Genomic DNA, 23,719 nt, shown 5'->3' with positions numbered 1-23,719 from the left:
GGTGTCAGCAGTACGTGCAATGCGTACTTTGCTCGAAGACAAAACGAACCTCGTTTTTCACAAAAGTCTTCCTAACGTGTATTCACAATGCAGAGCATGCTAGGTTGAGTATACTTAACTTTTAGTGCTCGGAAAGTGGTTCAAATGTATTTTATTCGTGGTGGCGTAGTAACCGCACGACCAGTTCTGATAACTGAGGAACAGGCTACAGCTAAATGGTTATTGCCTGAAGACGAGTCGAGGAAAACATCAGGCCGAAGCCTTGCTACGTCAAGGTGCAGCATTTAGACAACTCTCTTGCATATGTGCGAGTTGCCTAATGGAAACCCCTTCACTGCGCCTTGCAGAATCAGACCAAAAAAAGAACAAAAAGAAACTGTCATAAACACCGTGCAGCATACATCACCTCATTCAAAAGTATGACTTTGATAAAGTGGGGACATTGCAGGGACAGGAATGCAGAGGGTGTAAGGGGAGCAATCGTTTCAGCTCAACAGTCATTGTGGCGACTTATATGAATCAAAATGCCTTTTGCCAGACAGAATTCATGCTCCTTTCTCGTGATACAAATAATAAGACATACATAATACAGTACAGTAGATGAGAGGGGGCTGTAAAGTTCTTCGGATAAAGAATATAGCAAACAGGATGACAAAAAAAGTGCACAAATTAGAAATACATTCATAAAACTATACACATATAGAACTTCGGTACATTATTTCAAGCAAAATACTTTTTTATTTATTTAATTATATATATATATTTTTTCTTTTTACAAAAAACTTTCAGTTGTGTGTGCTACAACAGCAAAGCAACATCTCCCACACAAAATAAGGCCATTGTAAACTGATCAAGCCCTCGATTTTTTTTTTTGTCTTTTTGTTTTGCAAAAACCTAAAGGCAGGTTTTGCCCGACCTCGCCTTTCCAACTCCTGCTCTCAATAAAATCACTGTCCTTACAAAAATAAAATAAGTTTTAAACGCAGCACTCGACACGGGAGAAGATGAGCATGACACGCTTATATGCACATGAAGCAAGTGGATCTGACATTCTGAACATCCACGGATGTACAATCAATGTGAAATTCAAGCCAGAGGAACGAAAACGTACCGAGAGCGACGCGCTTCCCTCTATGACTCGACCTCTACAGCAAACTGAAAGGCCTTTCTAGATTTTAGCTCCACAAAACTCCCCCAGGGTTCACCGACACTTTTTAAAGAAAGTACAGTGCTATGAAAAGGTAATTTCCCCCAATTTAGCTTTTTTTTCGTCACATAAAAAAAAAAAAATTGGAAGTAAAAAAACTGTTTTTTATTAGATTTAAACTTACTTTTGTGCTTGGTGTCAAATTGCTTTGAATAGTTGTTTTTTTTGCAATGAATTCATTTATATATGCTCACATCGTCTTTTCACGTTTGAATTAGAAATCTGTATTACACAGTTTAAAATCTCTGGTAAGTGGACCATGAAAGCTGCGAAAAGTTTGGAGAAACCTCCTCGTCAGATTTCTAACAAGTCATCATCTAGATAAAGTCACTCACCGGACCGCCACACACGATGCAATACGCAGTGCATCTAATACACTTGTTCAATAAAGCTTATGCAAAGATGCTGCGCTTTAACCCTCTCAGGCTCAAATTACTTGCAAAGACTATCTAAGTAGCGTTTAGCTGTTGCAAATCTGCAACATTTGCCTGGAGAGGAAGGGCACACGCTAACCATTTCCTTTGGTTGCAGATATCCATTGTTTGCTGTTTTGACAGACATTTACAAAACCCATAGTTGCTTTCAATCAGTTGGCATGGCAGAGCAACACTTCGACACATATCTAAATCATGGAATTACTGCAAAAAATATGACCTTCATAAATATAAATAAGGAAGAGAGAGATCAGTTGTAGGTGTGGTTTTCTTCGTCACACTCAAAGCATGTGTGCAGATGGAGAGTACTCACATACGTTTTGTACATCATGCCAGCTATCCTGGAAAATCACATACAAACAACGTAAGATCCAGAAGATTACCTTAAAAACAGCACCGTAACCAGTTGCAATCTAACAAGAAACAGCTTGAAAATTGAGCCCTGATTTGAAGCTACTTCTAAAATAGAGGTGTAAGTACATGACTAGCAGGGTTAAAACATCCATGGGGTCTGAAAATATCAGAGATAAATGTATGTGAAGTTCAAAAAGGGCTAAAATAGGCGCTGAGACGACTCAGCTCATCAATTTTTCCCTTTTAAGGTGAAAGATGATAGAAAAAGAAGCTCTTTGGTAACAGACCACAACGGAACAAAAATGACAATTATCAACATACAGGCCTTAGAGGTTAACAATGTTAACGCTCAGGTGAAATCCATCTATATACAAGGTTGACTGAAGAATCTTTTTAATTATAACAAGCCAATAAAGTGACTCTGGTGACGACAAAGTGATGGTGAAAACTCAAACATTGCACGCTCAACTAGAACAGCTGATAGGTCCCATTTTCCCATTCCCTCCCCCAAATCTGCTCGATTCATAAAGTTTGATGTTGTATGAGGTGGTAGGTGGATTTCTGGTACCAAGGCATGACGAGTTTTTAAACAGGAAGTGACTCAAAATCACAGAAAAAAATGTTTAATTCCTCAAATTGTCTACACAGTTTGGAGTCGCTCTAAAGAGATGGCAGAGAGAGTACCAGAGTTTTTTTCTGGATGAATGAAACACAGAGTAGCAAAGCTCTGCCCCTCCCCCACCTAGTGCTCCAGGTCAGCTGACTGAAATGAAGCCACTGTGCTTCTATGCTTACTTAAAAAAAAAAAAATAAATAAGAGTTTTCTGTTACAATATGGAGCAAAGAGTAATGTAGTTATGCCCCTCTCCCACCTTTTGCTGCACACTGCTGGTCAGATGGCTGGAAAGAGGCTGCTACATATTTACAGAACAGACAAATTTGATGATCTAATTTCTTTTTGGTAATGCTATAGAAAACGACATTTAGAAAGCTACGGGCAACATATCCGGCCAACACAGGCTGTTCCAATAATATCTTGTTTTTGTCTATAAAGAGTGGAGAGAGAAAGAACTAAACTTATGGTTATGCAGTGAGAAAATTTGAATGATTTAATTATGCGATTTTTCTTTATGTTTTTAATCCCGGCCCATGCCTAGTACTGTGTTGCATAAAATGTAATATATTTTTGCAAAAATAAAAAATGTAAGCAATTTTAGGGTCGATGACTTTAGTGACAAATCTTCTAACTTTTGTTATGTACTGAATTTTTAATTTTTTTTATAGAGTCCAAGGTGAACAAAAAAATTATTTTGGTCTTAAATATTATAGATAAGTGCTTCGATGCAAGTCTAAAACCAGAACCAGTCTCAGTCGCTCCAGTGCGTCTCCATAATTTCAATTAAAAAATACACTCTGGTTTCATGTCTCTTCTGAAATTCAACGATTTAGAAATGTGCAATGAACTTCCGAGTATTTAAACTCCAGTACTTATGTGACAACATTGATAATAATATTACTAATAATAATTGTCATCATATTATACAGAAAAATAGAGGTGGTTCACCACCGCCTGGACTTAAAATAGAAAAATAACACAAAATATTGACAATAAAGTGCTATCCAAAAAACATAAACATACTGACAAACAGGAAATACAAAACCGGAATGCTGAAGGTTGAGTTAGTAACACATTGCACCTGAAACAAGTTCAACTACCAGAACAAGGCTGGTTACTGTAAGTGCTAGTAAAGTAAATGTTTGTGCCAGTACATTAGAATATCATCAAAAGAATATCATCAAAAAGTTTATGATTTTTATTAATTCACTTCAAAAGTGAAAATCATATATTGGATACTGTCGATTCATTACATTAATTGTGACAGTAATACTTTACAACTAATGAAAATCCAAAAATAAATAAATTCATTTATTCCATTTAAAGATAAATTAAAAAAAATGTTTAGTGTTATTAATGTCCCTAATTTAATATCTGAAATATAATGTTAAGAACTAATCTATCTTGGTTAACACTGGAGAAAAACTGTCAAGTCAGCTGAATATTAATGAAAGGTTTAGTGGAAGGAAAACGTGTGATAAAGAAATGTTTACACAATATATGACTTTCACTCTGAACTGAACTGAGGAAATATATTTACTTATCAATGTTATTTTAATATTTGTGGCTGCACCTATAATGCTATTGTAATGTCCCAAAAAAAGAAACAAGAGAAAAAAAAAGTCCTCTGAAATTATATACATATTTACAGCAGGTTCAGAGGGACAAACAAGTGGCCATGGCAAGCAAAGGGCTGCTGCTGATGCTTCCCATCTCATTGAGCAGGAAGAAGAATTCAGGACATCAGAACAAAGGAAATGAAGTGGCAGTCCAAACATGTGGGAACACTTCCACCCGAAACCCCAACCCCAGTGCAGAAGTGGTTCAAAAACACCTAAGGTGAAGGAAGGGACTGTAAAGTCGAGTGTGTGGCTAATTCATTTTTCTTCTTCTGCAAACAGCGATGACAGTCGCGTCCTTTGCTCTAACTCGGTGCTCCTTTTCGTCGGGACATATCGGCAAAACAAAAGCAGCGGCACTGTTTACGTTGGTCAAGGCAAGCTAAATAAAAAGACTTTGAAGCACTCCAAAATGTCTCGCAAGCAAACATGCAGAATGCAGCCGATACATATAGAAAGACAAATAAGTATTTAGCTATCTATTTCGTATATATTTAGATATTCATGTATAAACTCTGCCCTGTGAAAATCATAGAATATAGCAGTGTTGCTACCTCACATAACAGCCATTATGTGAACATCCGAGCCAGGTCTGTGTGTTTGACATCCCGCTCTTAACTTCTCTGTGTGTGTATGTAGAATATATCTTCTTTTTTTTTTTTCCTTTTTTTTTGCATTACATCTAAGTCATCGACTCTGCTACATATCCATACTTTATATTGTATACTAGTTTCACCTACTACTTATAGGAATAATAAGAACAACAATAACAATTGCTTTGGTTTTAAAAAATAAAGTTTTTTTTTCTGAGTTTGGCATAGAGAGATTAGAAACTGGGTTGGATCGGGATGGCCCCCGGGATGAGACGCGCCGCGGAGGTTTGACGACTTCGGAATGCGGGGCGTGGCGCCTGGCGTGGTGGCTGTGGTGAAATGACGATCGCTACATGTTCACGTCGCTTGTGTCTACGTCGGGTTAGGTTTGGCTGGTGAGTCGTGATGGGCGATGGAGGAAAGTGTGGCCGTCGATGCGTATGGAACCTGGGACGTGCCGCTGAGCGGTGTATGCCTAACTGCGACGCGCTTCAGGTACAGTCGTCGTGTATATACAGTACGCGTGCCGGTGTCTGCGCTCTGCGGGACGTCTGCTGGGTGTCTAGGTGCATGTGGGGCTGGTGGCGCTCTCCAGGGAAGACTGGGAGAGGCGTCTGGTGAGGGGTCCGATGCTGGGGTCTGCCAGAGAGGAGGTAGGGAACAGCTTGTACCAGCCGCCAACGGTGGCAGACAGGTCCAGGTCCTCCAGGAGGATCTGAGCCATTCCCATGAAGCACTTGTGGTCCATACGTCCGTAATCCCCCCACACTATTACCTGGAGGAGAAATAATGGTAAAACAAATTGGTGTCAGTGACATCTTCATGTGCACAAGAGCTATGGGAAATAGATGCAAGTAAACCTCATGTCCGCATATCTTTCATTGAAATAATGGTCCAAAGAGTTATATGTTATTAAAGAATAAAAATCCTTCATCAGGCATCTTACACAGATGGATTGGTTATGATAAGTTGATGACAATGTACTGATAATGTTGACACCCAGAAAACTCGAGACCAGTTACCTGCAGGACTTTGCCCTGAGGACTTTCATCAAACAACAAAGCCTGCTGGTAGGTGGGATCCAGAGTCTTCTTTACTACTTTGGTTTTCTTCTTGGCCAAGCACACGCCGTTCTCCAGGACATACACCTTCACGTAGGTTGCTAAGAGAGATGATTTGTGGTGAGCCTTCTGTATGGACACCTGTTGCACATTTAGCCGGTGGCGTCAGTACCTGGTATGTTCTTGGAGCCTGGTTTTGGGGTCAACCCTCTGGCCTGGTTCACTTCCACCTCCAGCTGCCCTCCTCTGTCTACCATGCCTACATGGACATCCCCTAAAGAGAGGGAACAAACCAGTAGCAAATAAATGGATGCACTTTAGACATGGAATTAAAATGTCATCTTAAAACTGCAGAAGACGGGTTTAACAGTAGAGGGCGACAAAGACCTGGTGGATTGTTTTAACCATCAAGTTAGAGGGAGCAGCCTGCTGTGTGTGTGTGTGTGTGTGTGTGTGTGTGTGTGTGTGTGGTGTGGGTGTGTGTGTGTGTGTGTGTGTGTGGGGGGGGGGGGTGTGGGGGTGTTGTGTGTGGGTGTGTGTGTGTGTGTGTGTGTGTGTGTGTGTGTGTTTTTCACATCAAAAACATTTGTGAGTATAGAGAAGCACATACATATTTGCAAATATGGCAAAAATTAACATGCATTTGTTTACATGTAATCTGTTGCGTCTTCAAAAAAACAAGAAGAGAAAAAAAGGCATGTTTTAAAAGTCAAATTTCACATTTTATTCAATCTCTGACCTGCAGATTTAACCAAGACCTATTTCTTCCAAAGAACTGTAACATAAGGAAGTACCTTTTTTAAACTGGGTTTAAAGTCAACTTTCTTCATAATAAAACATTTATCTAATTAAAATATACCCAAAACAGAACCAGGTTACTCTGCCTCTTCCTTCCACCATGCAAAAATTCTAAAAAAAACAAATAAATAAAATAATAATAATAATAATAATAAAAGATAGAGATATCTGGATCATTTAAGTCCAATAACATAGTCAAATGAAACAGCTCCATAACATCATTCCTAAACAAGATTATGCCTCCATTACTATAAAGATATTGCATGAAGAACATTTGTGCAACCCACCACAGTGGACATCTGCAAAATATGGTTTTTACTAGAGCCTTACCCATGGGGGGTGTGGCTAGTGTTTGCCGTCCTACAATCTGGGCAGGGCCAAGACCATCAAGAAAGTCACTGAACTGACTCTCAGGCCCCAGGCGAGTGGTAGGAAAGACAAACCTAAAGGAGAACAACAGAGATTACGATGGACTTTCAGACGATCGGAGATGGACGCATGTTGAGATCACCCCTCGGACACATACGTTCCTTCGGAGCTGTTGGAGTTGGTGCTGCCATCGGTGGAGTCTTTGCTGCCCTGCCGTGTCACCCGGTTCCTCATCTCCACTGCTATGCCAGTCTCTGTGCTCCTTCGGATTGTACTGCGGAGCTTCTTCATTCCACCATCTGAAGAAATAAAAACAAAACCCTTACACACACGTATCCCAAACCAATTGTGAATATGCGATCATAAAACTCTATTTTTTGCCTTTTCAAAACCAAATTCTTTCCACCGTGGAGGAATTTAAATTCACCTTGAGATCGGCCGTTTCTGTGCTATTTATTTTGAAGCAAGTGCACTCAGGCGAGGAGCCAATCTTACCTAATATCCTTTGGGATGTCCCTGCTCTGTTGAAAAGAGTTCTCTGCACTTTTCAGATATTACTACAGTCCATTTTAAACACACACACAGGTCATTTGGCAGCTGCTCTGGTGACTGGGGGCAATAAGTTTTCAAGCAGTGAAGAGGTTTTCACAGATAGTCCCACCAGTAACCGAGCACAATACAGAGCGTTTGGGGTGAGTGGCATAAACACGGCTTTCCGCCTAAACCCACAAGCTGAGCCGAAAGGCCATTAGTCAGTGGAGCCACTGTGACTTCAGAGGAACTGTAAATATCCACAGTTCAGGTGGAAACCTCAAGAGATAGAACAAGTCTTATTGATGCACTCAAGTCTGGCCTTTTTTGAATGAGTAAGGAGAAGGATGACAATAGAAATCGCACATTTGCATTTCAACTGCATCATGAAAAACTTACAACTTCCTTTCATTTCCTAGTAAACGGCTTCTCTGTGTAATTTAGAGGTGTGCGCATCTTACAAAGAACAGTAAAGCTGGAGCATCAGTCCAACACCCGGACTTCTTAAAACACCTTTACAATTCTATTTAGGTATGGTTCAGATTAGAAGAATCCCAAGAAGGATACTTCTTGACAAAGAATCGGTCAGCAGAAATATTTACTTTTTCAAAAGACTTATTGCTGCAGAGGAATAAGTCTCTTATTGCGGGATCTTCTGTCTGAGTTGACGTTTTAGCTCAAAGATTTTCTGCCCTTTTTCAACTTGCCAATACAGCGTCGAACCCACTTGTCATGACAGCATGAACAAAATGTGATCAACCGGACAAACACTGGCTCCGTGCAGCTCGTTGCAGCTTGCAGCCGTGGTAAAGGCAGCCGTGGTACTGGCAGCCGTGGTAAAGGCAGCCATGGTAATAGCATGACACCTAGACAAACTCCAAACTCCAAACTCCAAACACCTAGACAAACTCCTGTGGTACTGGCAGCCGTGGTAAAGGCAGCCATGGTAAAGGCAGCCGTGGTACAGGCAGCCGTGGTACAGGCAGCCGTGGTACAGGCAGCCGTGGTACAGGCAGCCGTGGTAAAGGCAGCCGTGGTACAGGCTCTATAGGAGCCCAGACGGCTCAGAAAACGCAGGAAATAAGGAAGGACCCTTAACAAGCCGCTTGCCCGTCGTGGCAGTCGAAGAACACACCCAGCCACCGCTGTCCCACCTCATTAGCCCGAGCAACTCCAGTCTCATTAAGCACCCCTGCAATCCCCGTCTCATCGCCATGACGACCACCGACACCCAGCATCGTCACTATCGCTATGGAGATAAACAAAGGCAAACAGAGCCCCCCTCAATGAGACTTCAGAGATCGGGGGGGCGGGGGTGATGAGGGTAGAAGGGGCTCGAGTCAGCGACGAGGAGTGGCACCGATGAGGAGAGGAGGAGGACGAAGATGAGAAGGATGGAGTCCCACGGGGGGCGACTGTCTTCTGATGCTTTCTATTTATAATCCTGCAGTCAAGAATATTTCCAACAGCCACGTGTATATACGTGTGTGTGTGTGTGTGTGTGTGTGTGTGTGTGTGTGTGTGTGTGTGTGTGTGTGTGTGTGTGTGTGTCTTAATAGCATGACACCTAGACAAACTCCATGCGCACTTCTGCTGCCATGACAACCTCGCCCTTGGATGTGGACCCAGACAACGCCACCCGAGACAACGGTGTCATGTCACTTTTTATTATTATTATTATTAGAATTATTATTATTATTATTATTATTATTATTATTATTATGTTATTGAGGCAACACTTATTTAGCTCCCTGGCACTTTAACTAGGCTCCTCACAGCAACGAGGCTCACAGTCAAATCACACATGTTTAATTTAGCGCTAAGAGTTGTTGTTAAAAACGTGGTTAGAAGGCAACAAGCCTTAGCATCTTATGTGAGTTGATAATGAAACCCCCAACATAAAAAAAAATGTTGGAGCATCATAATATATCAATTTATTTCACAACATGCAAATTGTTGCAAATGTATTGGCTACGTCAACAAACGTTGATAAATTTGATTAGTATTTTATGTTACGGACCAACACAAAGTGGAAGTGGGTGCCTTTGGGCACTTAAATAACTTAGAAACATCATAATATGTAGGAGAAAAAATAAAACACAAAGTGGAATAAAACATAAAGTGTGGAATGCATTTGTACTCAGCCCCTGGCACTTCGTTACTCCAAAATAAAGATTTCAAAAAACGTGCAACCTTAAATGGTATTGCTGGTAACTCAGTCTTAACATTTTAACCTTACACAGAGCACTATATGATCCGAAAACCAAAGAAATGTTCCACAGCTGCAAACCAACCAAGAGTCTCACAGTTATGAATCCCTCCGCCTGATGCCACCGTCGCCATGTTTTACTGTGTGAATGCAGTCCTACGAGAAGAACTGGGAAGACAAATTAAAACCAATGATGCAACTCCACGGGATTCTGCAGCACCTCTTTAGCCTCAGTCTGACCCTGGAGAAGATTGAAGTGTCTTCAGTCTGATTTATTTAGTGAGAAACACCACAAGACACAGGTGGATGTCTCTACAATCACCTGGCTCACTGATTGGTGATTACCCAACAAACAGTCCACCGTTTGTGAAACTTACAGGCTGCTTGCCAGCAGCACCAGAGCACCACGGATGATTGATGGATTGCACTCTCACAATCATCTTTTCTTGACTTTGACCTTAAAGTAGACAGGTCAAACACTGTTTCCATCATTGGAGGTGGAGGTGGCGGAGGAGTATAAATATCTTAGTGATTGCCTGAACAACAGTTTAGACTAAACACACAAGTTCAGACTTATGTACGTTTTGAAGTACTTACGTTTTTCAATGTTTACAGCAAGATGCCGAATATTTCCTGTAAATCTCTTTTGCTGTGTAATCTCCTCTATCATCATCTGTCGGGGCAGTTAGTGACTTACAAAAAGTTTAACAAGCAGATAAAGAAAGCTGGTTCTCTTCCTCTGAAGATGATTGTTGTAAGAGACTGCTCAGAGTTGTCCATAATATCCTTTGTTTTATGAAAAATCGTTCTTTGCACAGAGTGTCTTCCATTAGAGGCTTCTTCAGACCTGCTGCAATACCGACTGCTACATCACCATGTACAACAACCCATTGAGAAAAATTGAATTCAAAAACATTTGTTTTTCCTTAGGGTCCCATAAAGTATTGTTGAATTGAATTGAACTCTGAAGGAAAACATTATGTTGGTCTCTAGCCTAAAACCTTTACTCTACTAAACTTCACTGACATTTGTGGTTGTGATGTGTCAAAGTGTGAAAAAGTTCAAAGGGCATTAATGCTTTTAATGCTTTTCCAAGGCACTGAACCTATTAGAAACCTTTTCCAGATTTGTTTTGTTTTGTTTTCTCCAAAAAAGTTAAAAACAAACAAACAAACAAATAAACATGTTTTTGTATTCCAAAATATTTATTATGACCTATATTTTATTTTAATCTTTTACTTGAAGCTGGAGACTCTGAACTTGACTAGTAGTAAAATTTATTGGGAGAATCAACGTTAGTCTTTGTTGGCAGCAGCCGGTTGCTGAGGGGAAAGCAGTTTCACTCTGAAGTACTTTTGGGGTTAACTTTTCTCCATCTGCTGTAAGTTGATTTGCAAATCTGCTCCTTGCACGGTCTTCCTCTTTTGACTTTTACTCAACAACTTTCGTCTTCTTTCAGATCATGTAATGTAAACAGAAATATGTTATAAAACCTTTAACGTCATCTTGGTGAAACATGGTTGCATCGCCGACAGCTAAGAAGGAAGAATTCAGTCGTAAATAAACCATTTTACTGATTGATCATCGTCATCATCATCATAAAAGTCTGCTTTATGATTGCAGATGGACCCATCAAGTGTGTTTCTGATCGGACAAAGGACTGTTGAATATGAATTTATGCACCACTCTGAAACATTCTTCGTGGTAAAGCATTAAGAGGCTATTCCTCGAGACTTCATATCCCGATATTTGCCTGCATGCCCCTCCTTTCTCATCAGAGCCCCCTCGCTCCCAGCTTCAATAGTGTGAAGCAGTGATCTCTTCCTTCCTAGTTAATCCCCTCCTCCTCGCCTGCGCTTTCCCCCCATTCGTTTCCATGGCAATGCCTTCTGCAATGCACCAAGAGCCCTGGCCGGCATGTTCACTCATAAGCCTTTCCTCTCACTCCGTCTCTTTCTCTTAGGTTGTATTGTCCTCTCCACAACTCTTAATCTGCAGCCTGCCTTCTGCTTTCTATGTCTGTTCTAGCGACAAATTCTTCATTCTGCTTCCTTCCATTAAATGCTTCTTTTTTTTTTATCAGCTTCTCCATTGTGTCCTGTTTGTTTTTTTTCTTTTAGTTTTTCTGCTTCCATCCATCTTTACGACTGGGTTCCGATCTATATGTCATCTGCTCGCTTCTCGCCGTACATAATTCAACATATTTTCTCCTGCCCTGCATGTGAACCGACTCACTGGTATTAATATCAAACCCGCACAGACGCATCCTGGAGGAACGGAGGGTTCGATGTCTTTCGAGTGTCTAAGATTATCTGGAGAAGGGATTTTCTGGGTCTCTGTGTTCAGCAGAGCCCTCGATGTGTCCGGTCTTCATAATAATACCGAAAGAGACAAAAACAACAACAACAAAAAACTGTTAATTTGTAACTAGTGAACAGATGTGCAGAACTTTCTTTTCAAGTGGAAAAACAATTTTATTGTTTTCATTTTATTTTTTTATGGCGGCCATGAAAGTAACAAGATAAGGGAGATGCTGCATGAAGAAACAAATATATAATCATAGACCAGGAATAAAGATGGGTGGGATTACAGAGCCTCACACATTGAGATAGCATGCACACAGCTTCAGTGTGCATGTGTGTGCGTGTGTGTGTGTTTAGCAGATCATTAAAGCTGCTCTGACATTTGGAGAGAACACTGATGAAGCCTCTCTCATTATATGCTGTAATATAGAATGCTGTTTTTAGACACCCCCGACCGCGCCGACATGCCTATTGGATGCACCGGTGACGGCAACGAGCCGCCATGCATAGCAACAATAACCAAGGAAGGGTGTTGGACATGAAAGACCCACTGTGGTGTCTTTACCGCCGAGTCCTGTTAAATGTGGACCATTGGGAGACTGACCGTGGAAGTCTCTGAAAGACAGCAGTGTTCAGGGCTGTGTGCGTGGGTGTGTGTGTGTGTGTGTGTGTGTGTGTGTGTGTGGTGTGTGTGTGTGTGTGTGTGGTGTGTGTGTGTGTGTGTGTGTGTGTGTGTGTGTGTGATGCTGTCAGAGCCAGATGCACTCACCGCGCACCCAGAGTTGAAGAGTCAGCTTTAACTTCGGTTTCACTAAACTGGCTGAAAGGGGGGTGTTATTTTTATTTCACTTTATATCATGTTGGGTAAAAATAAACTTCCGTGCAAATCAATAACTTTTCTGGCTCTTTATAACTGTGCGTGGTCTATGACTGTAATTGACGCTAACGCAGATGGACCCATCAAAAGTTGTTGAAGGTGAAATTTTCTCTGATGCGTCGACTTCAAAGAAAGGAACGAATCCAAATGAAAATGAAAACGGTGAACAGGTGCATCCATCTTTTAGATTACAGTAAGCGTTTGTGAAGAAATACTTCTGTCAGGCGTAGATTTAAAGTGATCCCAACATGTGTGTTCTGACAGGAGGGATTATTGCCGCCTCCTGGTGGCCCGGCCAGCGTGCCGACATGAATCCGATGGAGGCTCTTAGCAGGGAGCTAACGATTAAGGCCATGGGTAGGAGACATTCCCACCTCAAAAACTTTGAGCTTATGGTTAAATAACAAAGACCAAATTATCATTGGGAACAAACAAAAAACAAAAAATGCAAAAATCTGTTCCTGTTTGGTTATGTATACTCCCTGAAGCATACGGAGAGCACAATGTGACAGACACTGAAGTATAATCCAATAATCCAAGTGTTGTTTTCTGTTTAATGATTATACAGAGGCATTAAACAAATCTAATCTCCTGCGCTGTCCCTGTGTGTTCAGCAGGCCGTTCTGTGAGGTAATAAAAGAGGATGCAGTAGAAGGTATTGGGTCTGGGAGAAGAAATTAGTGGTTTAGAGCCATAATCCATAGGAAATGGTTTCTTGAAATCGAAAGTCTTCATGTGTGGCAGGATGTCTGTCGATGCGTGAATATGCCCCACTGGCTCTAATCTAATGCCAATTAATTACAATGAGGAAAAGAGTAATCTAATTTAGATGTAATTTCCTCATGATTACTCAACTCAACGCCTGATGACCAAGTGAGCATTCGCAACATGGTAGAGCAATATGTAAAGATAAAAGAACAATGCTCGGAATTCAAAATCTTTCTTAAAAACGAAATGTCATGCAACACAGTTTCGACAGCCACACAAACCTTTACCAATTTGAACCTTACCAGCACAGACAACTCAGTTTCCCGCAAAGTTTCTCCTTATTTGTTCTTTAGAGCAAAATTTCCTTTAGATGGCATGGATTCATGTTCTCCTTCTGCCCTATGCCTGACCTCTGTGGTGTGTTTCTTTTCGGAGAAGTAGTTAGAACAGTGTGTCCAAATGCCTGGACTCGCTGTCCTCACTGACATAATGACCTGGGGGACGACCGCAAAGTGGCACAAAATTACAACATTTCCAGCCTTCATGTTGAGCGGGCACGGAAACAACAACTTCCTTGTTTGTGCTCGAACTCATGAACATGACCTCCACCTCAGCGTACCTCCACCGCATTTAAGGGTTAGGCAAGGTCTGACTGACGTCAAACCGTCAATGTGCAGCCGAGTGCTTTGGGGGAGGCTGTTTCACCACACACACACCTTTCTCAGTCCAAAAAGACACACCGAGCCGAATCCCCGATGCAGGAGACTTTGTGCCGTTTTGCCATATGTGTGGTATATAAAATTGTAATAAAGACAGCGATGACGGCAGAGAGGAAAGACTATTACAAGTCCGGAGAAGGAGGATTTAATAGCTATTGACATCTCATTTTATTTTCAATTTTGTTAGAGGAAAAAAAAAAAAAAAGAGCAGAAGGAGTTTGTGGGGCGTTCAGCCACTGCACCCGACCAGAAGCAACCAGGGGGAGTTTGATATGGCAGGATTAAACAAATTTACACAAAAATGTCACAATTTTTATAACAGTTGATACACAAAACGATAGTCATCAGTTGGCTTTGCTCCAGACATGCAACGTCAAAAAAGGACCTTATAGAGATGCAGCGTTGCACGTGCAGAATCTAGACACGGATCCCAGAGCAGCACCCTTAAAACCCCTCCGGAAAAAAAAAAAGTTGAATTGTTCAGACTGTCTGGCTAAGAATAGAAACACGGACGAGCTGGTGGGCATGATCAGGAAAACGTGACAGATGTCTGAGTGAAACTGGGAGCTCAGGAGACGGGGATTGACACAGAGAGATGAAGGAGAGAGGGGGGAAATGAAGGTTTCAGCAGCCAGATCAAACACAGACCGGGCAGCAAGGGAGAACGGTGAGTGGTGACATGACAGACGGGACGAGTCGGGGAAAGTGACCAGCAGCAGCCATCCTGGCAGAGGCCTGGTAGCTACGAACAGCCTCGGTGTGGAGAAGAAAGCTTTTAGAGACATGACTGAAGTTTCAGAGCATCTGCAGCAACAAAGCAAAAGCAAAAAAAAAAAAAAAAAAAAAAAAAATCCCAACAGGCTTGAAAGGAAAAGGGAGGTGGTAGAACAGGAGGAGATGCTGTGTACCTACAACAAAGCATTAGTCTCACCTGAAATAGCATCATTTTTTTCAGTGACTCACCCGGAGAATGAATAGCAATCGTGTGCACTCATCGAGAGAAATTACTATGATTGTAGAAAGGCAGTTAGAGCGCTACCACAACAACTTTCCTCATCATGACAATTCACTGCTTTTTATTCAGCGCCGCTCGCCTGGCTCGGTCTTTTCAAAGCGGCAGCAAAGTTCCAGTAGCTCTTTTCAGGAAGGATCTGATTACAGCGGGCGTTCCAAAACGTTGCCACAAAAATGACTTGAAATGCGTTTCCCAACTGTGACTCAGAGGCGAAGCTAAAAGTAGGCCACGAGCGAGTCGAGTCGAAACCACCACCGATTAAAAATGACTAAAAAAAGGAGATAATCATTGGAAAAGATTTCAGATTACCGAAAAATACATCTGCAAGGCGAAGCCATCTGAGTGTTGGGGAGAACTGTATTTCAAGTTCAAACATCTACAGAGATTTTTCCTTTTTTTTTTTTTCTTTTCTTTTTTATTATTTCTTTTTGTCTGCCACAGGTCTGGAAAAACAATCCCAGTACAATGAAGCCGTGGTTCTTGTTTTTCAACTGAGTGGAACATTTTTCCTTCAGTTGTCGACCAAAAGGAGGAAGACAGTCTGCAGCTGTCATCTCTGTTCCTGAAGCCTCAAACAGAACCTGAGGGAACAGTTTGTGTCGATAACTTTGTAATTTTTACGATTTTGACTCAACATTTCAGGGACTTTGTCATTTTATATTTACATTGGAGTTTTCATTGTTAGAATGGACAGTGAACAATTGTCAGTTAAATTTACATATTTACAAATGTACATATTTATAAGTCTACTGATTTCCTTCAAGAAAAAGAGAAATACTTTCAGGTTGGATCTACTCTGTTCGATATTTTTATTTTATTTTACGTATTCATTTCTTTTGGGTCAAAGAGGAAATGTCACGTTTAAAAGGTATTTCCTTTACCTATTGCCTAGTGTGCAATATACCTGTCTGAATATTGCTGTTATGAACAACTTTCCAGCTGAAGACAGTCAATCAATCAACTGAATGAGTCGGTCAATCTAAAAAGTGAACTTATTATGGCTTTCTTGTTTGTCCGGCTTCCTTTTCTTATCTACATTCTGATAGTTCTGGCATCAGCTACATCAGTATTTCCATCCACGTTTGGAAATATAACTTCAGAGAATGTTGATGGAAATGGCATACGTCAACCTTTCTCAGTTTTGCAAAAATTATTTTTACGCTCGGCTTTTGGCTTTTCCGAATAAGAGTTAACGCACTAAAGGGGAGATGGAAATATGTTTGTCAAATATGTTCGGACATTACCAATCATGCACTTCCTGTTTGTTTAAGCAATCTAATCAGCATTGCTGTATGAGAAAGCAAAGTTTACATCTAACAAAATCATGTTCTGCATAGCCTGGTTGAAACACAGTGAAGGGAAACACACACTACTCAACATTTTCTTTGTTTTTCCTTTTTGCAATGTTTTAAAAGTTCACTGAAAATTTGCATGACCAGTGGATGGTCAAGCATCCACTGGTCCATAGTTTTAGCATCCAGCTGTATTTATGCAAAGGTTAAATTACACACGCTCTATCTATTGCAAGACTTCTGAAGACGCAGAATTGCACTGCAGTTGATTTAACAGAAGCAAGGTACATGTGCATGTCATTGAGTTATTTTTTTTTAAGTTTAAACATTATTTTTCCTCCAGTTAACAATCATTCGCCACTAAATGCCAATCATAAATGTGAAAAAAAAAGAAGCTAAAAGTATTGGAAAATGGCAAATATTTGCAGCAGGTGCATAATGTGAAATTTTCTTTTGTCTTGTCCTCATGCTGAAAATGGCAGCATTCCACTGCGACAGTGAGAAATAACTTGACTGGCAATTATCTCAACTACTTCCCATCACTTTATTCTCAAGCTGAAACAGGACTTCCAGTCAGTCAGCACACACATATTTTGTGCTGACTGACTGGAAGTCATTTATTTCTGTGACAAATGCCCAGCACGGGAGACACTTGATGCTGTTCTCAGAGTAAACTTGGACTCAGTTTAATAAGAAAGCTAACAAGAATTCTCAGGTAACTCTTCCGTTGTCGTCTCTGCTTCTTGTCTTTGTCTCTGGCGGATTTCCAACTGCAGCAGCAGAGCCGCAAAAACAAACACACGGACGGGAGATTTAAATCAAGAATATTTAAAGGACTTGAGGTTTACAAAAAGATGAGTTTGGGTGTTGAATGAGTGGGGGTAGGGAGACAAAGAAATGAAAGAGGGAGGCGATCACAAAGGAATTTGCACAAGTCGAACGTATTTTGTTATGCTTTGTTGGCTATTAAACCAGGCCTTTAAGGTTCTGGTGGAAATTGGACCGGGAAATTCCGAGTCAATGCGGAGTTGGATCCCGCTCGTTAGAAACAAGATGGCGAGCCGGAACCCAGGAGCTACGCCCCCTGCTGGACATTGCGAGTCACCCACATTGGTATGATGTGCCCTTGTTTTTCCCAATGCCCAGACATTGATTTGAAGCGCAAGTTATTCAGTTGTTTTTCTGGATTGTTTCTGTTGTGTTTTATTGTTTTCTTTCCTCTTCTTGAACCACATTCGATATCCATTGTCAGTGTGGGAATGTAAAATTGTCTGTTGGATTATAATAGAAATGAGAAATGGTTAAAACAGAAAATTAAAAAACCTTAACTTCTTAAAAAGAACACTAAATAAGTAAAATAGATTTAAAAAGATTAAAAACAAACAAACTGTAAATTACATAGATTAACAATATCAACTTGAACTTGAATAGAACTATAACCTAGGTTTAAATAAATAGTATCCTTTAACATCTAACATTAGGTTTAAATTTCAAACAGGGATTAAATAAAATATTCTGAAAGAAACAGAAAAAGTATTTTTGGATTGAAATTTGTGTTATTGTACATCAACTGTTTGTAATATTGTTGTTTTGTTTCCTTTTAACAAATAATAAGCTGGCCGTTTAAACTTATTTTCTGGTCTGTGGTCATTACACATTTCTCTACTCTCGTAGCCAAACCTGTCCCTGGTCTTATTCTCGGTTATATTAACTGTAAACATATCAAGTCAAGTGAATAATATTTTTGTCAAATATAGAAGTTTTTGTCGACAAAGACTTTACATGCTCTTAAACATTTGGGAAAACCGAGGCTGGACTACAATGTTTGACCCAAATCAATCACTTCTGAATTTCCGGAAATTAGACCAAAAAAGATCTAATAAAATCTCATATTTGTGCCATTTCATCATCCTACTTGTATAAATCATTTTCATTTCACAAATGAGCTAAAAGCTCAAACCAGAACATTGTGGGACTTTATTCCCAATACATGGATGCTACATGTGCCCTCTTTTCCTGCTGTTGCATTCCAAGTTTTTTTGTGCCCGGCATGCAAACCAGCGGCCGTGGTGACCACGTCCAGGGTTGTCAATGGTATGTATGCTCATGTAAGAAAGGAGAGAAAAAAAAGTACTTCTGTGTGCAGCAGAAAACTGAGCAAAGCTGTGTCAGGCAGCATGAATCTGTCCAGCTGTTACGCAAAGAGATTTTTTCTAACATTTTGACCCACAGACAAAAGTATCAACTAACTAACTATTTATTTTGTTCTGAGACAATGTTGGAATTTCTTCCAGTGATTCTGAACGGCTGGAAAGTAATACCGAAATCTCTCATGTTGGATTTTGGTTTAGTGCTGACATCTTTACGGTAGAAAACACACCATGATGTGTTTCCTGTTCTGCCTGAAAGGAGAAAAAAAAAGTATTAAGAAAAAAAAAACTTTTGATCATTTTTAATGTGTCAAATGAGGGCTACAAACAAAAAAGAAACTGTATTCATCCTCATTATTTAAGTGTTTCATCATTAGTTTATCTTCCAGTATAGGATCAATCAATCTGTTATATTAATGATGGCTGATTTTGACTGATGTTTGTGGGTGGTTGGGTTGGAAAGGGTTACCTCAATTGCCATTATTTTCAGTGTAGACACATGTTTTCAAATACAGATGTCTAGGATACAAGCTGCAGGTTGGAACAACTTAAATTTGTGTTCAGAGGTTTCGTTTAATGTTGATGAGATAAAGGACGACTATACATGTGCATACGGTGCAAGCATTATATACAAGCATCTGGTTTCCTGTGTAGGTTGGTTTTAATCTGACCACTGCACAGGTTCCTATCGGGGGCGTCTTCCTCTGTGTGAGGGTCGACGGTGAACTGAGAGCTGATCTGCTGGCTCTCAGTCACGGATAAAACCTGCTTAGGAGATAAGAGCTTGTTCAGTAAAGAAGTGACTCACCCGTTAAACCTGGGAAACTGTGTCGTGTGCGTGTGTGTGTGTGTGTTCCTTCTCCGTACCGATCCTAATAATAGCAGGTAATAAAAAAAGCACAGACAAAACCAAAATGCCATCGCTGTGGCTTGCCAGTTACAAAGGCTAGAATAATGAGATGCCGGTATTACACATTTTGGAAACGAGAGAGACGTGTGGAATAGCATGGAAATATGAAAGGAAATATATTGATAGAAAAACTTATGGATGTAAGAATGTATGAAAACAGGCTAGAATGGGTGAGGAGTAATAAATAAAACATCTGCTTATACAACAAAACTGCTGAGCTTCACTGCACTGCAGTAAAAAATGGGCAGTCTTAGAACATGAAAATGAAAATCAAACTTTAACATGCATTTCACACACAATTCTGAACAATTACCTGGGCTTGTGACTGATATTAATGTTTATTAAGATTTTAGCTGGAGCTAATAGTTGGAGATGGAAACACTAATCAAAACTCCAGTGCAGAAATAATACAAGACTAAATATAAAGGGATAAACTGAAAAAGGCTACAAACATAAAAAAGACAGAATTGTGACATGCATTCATTTTCTACTAACTCCAGAATTCAGTTTGACGTTTTACTGCTAACTTTTAAAAGTCTTAGCGGCTTGGCATTACTCTTTACCACATAATAAGATTAGGCCACAGCAACGCTAGAATTAGAGAAAGACTGACCAATAGCAGATGAGATAATAAATATTTGCACATTTGTCATTCCAGAGCATAGCTGTGACATGCTGCCAGCTACAAAAAGACCACAAGAGCCAATTAAAATAATTTATGCCTTCCAACCAAACGGTGGCGTTCGGGTCCTTAAATACTGTGTCCCGAGTCGGCTTTTGTTGGAAGCCGAGTACGCTTAGTGGGAATTTGAAAGCGTGAATGCATACTGTTGGTTTTCAAAACTGAATGTTTTAGGGGAAGTATTGATTATTTTATATGAAAAGTAGAATATTTTACGACAAATGTTTTGTTTATTTTGTGAGAAACATCGAGCAGTTTTAACCAGTCAGTTGAAATGTGTGACCCAGTTTATTAGGTTAGAGAAGATACCACAAGGAGCTCTGCCACAATTCATAGAATTGAAAACCTAGCAGAAAAGACCAAATACATAAAACAACTCTGTTGTGCTGCGCCACCTCATAGTTGATCACTGTGCAGTTACTCCAGGAATGGGTTAACAAAATAAACCAAACCCAAAGTAGTCTGTTTTTAACCTCGCTGCAGTTTTCAGCGTTGTGTAACTTTGTCCAACTTAATTAAACTTTTGTCAAACAGGCACAATGCTGAGTTACTGTAATGCTTCCAGAATGATTTTAATTAGGGCAGATTAAATTGAAGCAACTGCCAATGGCACCGCACTGATATTTCCAACTTCATTTTTGATCGTACTCAGAATTCTGCATTTTTACGCACCGCGACTTGTACAGCCCAAATAATGACAAATGCAAAAGGTAAACGTTTCTCCACAAATCCTCTAAGAACACATCTAAGGCACATCTCTAAAACAATGAAATTGCTTATATAAGATGAGGAAAAAAGTGTTTTTGAAAATTGACCCAGTCCAATTCCACAAATGGAGCCAGGCTAGCGCATAGCCTCCAGAAACTGACACAATAACAGCACAATAACCTCGTCATGGTGTAATGGCGACATGGTGGCATGTTCTCCAATTGTTTTTGACCACCTTGTCTTTTTCACATCAAAGTGTCTCCCTTGCTGGTAAAAGCATTAATATAATTGTATGCTTTTCAATGTTTACTGATAAAAAGTTGTAGATTTTTACATAAGATTGAACTGATTGAACAGACCTGAACAGATCTGAATGTTACTGGAGATTTTACACTGTTGCTACACATGGAGAGCAAATTTCCTCCGTCTCACTCTCCTATCCCGAGTAAATCAGTCCGGGGCTTATTGGCTATTAGCTGACCGACTGAGCGGAGCAAGGAGCAGACTGCCGGGTCGACCCAGCCCACTGACCAATCAGCACGTGTCAGTCGGGACACAGAGTTCCAGCAGCTGACTGGACGGAGCTGTTAATGACTGCCAGGGCAAAACCTGAAAGGAGACACAACTAAGACACAGTGCTTCTCTATCACCCAGTCTCAGTGGCTCACGTCGGTAGTTTACTTTACTTTGGCATCTATGCAAACCAAATAAGGAGGCAGTAATTGGAAAACAAGACCCAAATCCAGCCTTCATTGAGTAAACAAGATTGTTTTTCCTCTAGATTATCAGCATCAGACTTGCAACTTTGCTTGAGAAGATTCCTAGAAGAGCAGTGACATCATCTGGCTGGACAGATGTTACGCAAAAACCCTTTTACTTGATTCAATTTGAAGCTAAATCAATTGGAACGTTGACCCTGTAAGCCTCAATAGAATTTTCTTTTCAGGATACACTGATTTCTTTGTTTTCGGAGGTTTTAGGGTATTTCCTACAAACAATTACCAATATGAGAATTTATTTTTTTTTTTTTTTTGGCGCTAATGAGGTAGTGAGTGGCCCAATGATTTCATTCTATAAATCCATTGTCCAGGAACAGGGATATCTAAGAGTGTTTTCACTCCTGATAGTCCGGTAGACTCAGTTCAGTTGTGGACCAGAACTGCTACATTTGTTACAATTTCAGCTGGTGCCGTTCACTTTCTGAGCGTACTGGGTCAAACAGTCCAAAACCTTTCAAATACTTGCTCACAACTTTGTCTGTGGAGTTGCTACACCAAGAACAACTTAGGGAAATAGAGCAAAAAACTTCTGAAGACGCCTAGCACAAACACATTGTTTTTGTTATATTTTGTAGTTATAGGATTTGTGGTTGTAAGAATCTTTTCTTTTGTTTTTTGGCAAGTCGAGTCATGTCTCCTACTGCTAAACAAGAGCGTTTCTTATTGTCGTATTTATCCAGAATGTCCTACACTTCAGTTCGTTTGGAGCGGTCTTCAGTCGGTTTGGCATTCACAAATAGTTGTTTTTGGGGTTTTTTCCTTTTGTATTATCACATTGGAAGAAAAAAAACAAATGAAATAAGACTTTCTAGGCGAACGAATTTGAGTTTTATTAAAGAACGAATCCTAAAATATGCAGGACGGTGGGCCTTCAGGACCAGGTTTTGGGACCACGAATATAAACCACTGAATGATTTATATGAGCTGCATCAGTAAAACAGCCTTGCTTTTCGTCGTCGCTAGCTCCATGTATCTTCCCATTAACTCTGACTAGCTTCATGCAATTTTGATTGTAGGCCAAATAATTCAGTAATTCAATTTGGGTCTCAGTGGGCCAGAGCAGTTTCTTCCACATGTCTATGTTCCCCATTTGGCAGAGAACTACAAACAAGACCTCATGATTTTTTGAAACCCATGAATATTTTCCCTTCCACTTCACAATTTCTCAATACTTTGCCTCGGTAAATAACATAAACCCCCAATAAAACACACCAAAGTTTAACTGTGGTTACACAATGGCGCTGTGCAATACTAAGGAGTGTGCATAATTTTTTGTAAACTCTAGTACAACCAAATTTACTATCAACAGTAATTTCAGTCATAGGAACAATTATATTTTCTCAAATAACTTTTGACATTTATGTAACAACCTGTTGACAACACGGAGAAGAAAGAAGAATGGTGCTGTGATGCTGTGATTTAGTTCCAGGCCTGATGTGTTCTTCTGTTGAGAACATCTAAATTTAGATACATGTCCCTTCCTCTTTTCTACATCCTTTAGCTTCTCCTTGCCTCCTCTTCCACACTTTCCCCTCCTATGTGCTCTCCTCAGCACCACAAACACAGAGACACGGAAGCCCCTGTGGTGAAAATATCGACAGCTCTGTCTGCGTCAGACAAGAGTTAGCTGTGCCTGAGCGGAGCGGGTTCTTTCTGTGTGTGCATGAATCTATATTGGGAAATGCCGTTTTCAGAAGCAGACAATATATAGCTTGTTCATAAAGGACTATGGGGTTTATATAAATGTGCCTCAATACAGGAATGTACTAAAAACTCAAGCGAACG

At 40.3% G+C, this 23,719-nt stretch overlaps 1 protein-coding gene across 1 annotated transcript in view; it reads right to left on the bottom strand.

The window, feature by feature from the left end:
• Positions 1-3,788: 3,788 nt before the first annotated feature.
• Positions 3,789-23,719, bottom strand: part of rims3 (regulating synaptic membrane exocytosis 3) — a 40,222-nt gene continuing 20,291 nt past the window's right edge. Inside the window, exons 3-7 of the mRNA XM_055058791.1 lie at positions 7,209-7,350; positions 7,013-7,125; positions 6,057-6,158; positions 5,846-5,985; positions 3,789-5,598 (exon numbers count right to left, since the gene is read on the bottom strand). Coding sequence (XP_054914766.1) covers positions 5,386-5,598; positions 5,846-5,985; positions 6,057-6,158; positions 7,013-7,125; positions 7,209-7,350 — 710 coding nt within the window. The 3' untranslated portion in view covers positions 3,789-5,385. The remainder of the gene's footprint in view (positions 5,599-5,845; positions 5,986-6,056; positions 6,159-7,012; positions 7,126-7,208; positions 7,351-23,719) is intronic.

This window comes from Poeciliopsis prolifica, unplaced genomic scaffold, assembly GCF_027474105.1.
Source record: "Poeciliopsis prolifica strain line A6 unplaced genomic scaffold, Auburn_PproV2 SCAFFOLD052, whole genome shotgun sequence".
Classification (NCBI taxonomy): Eukaryota; Metazoa; Chordata; class Actinopteri; order Cyprinodontiformes; family Poeciliidae; genus Poeciliopsis; species Poeciliopsis prolifica.
Note: the sequence above shows the minus strand (reverse complement) of the source record. Positions and strands in the feature narration are given on the sequence as shown.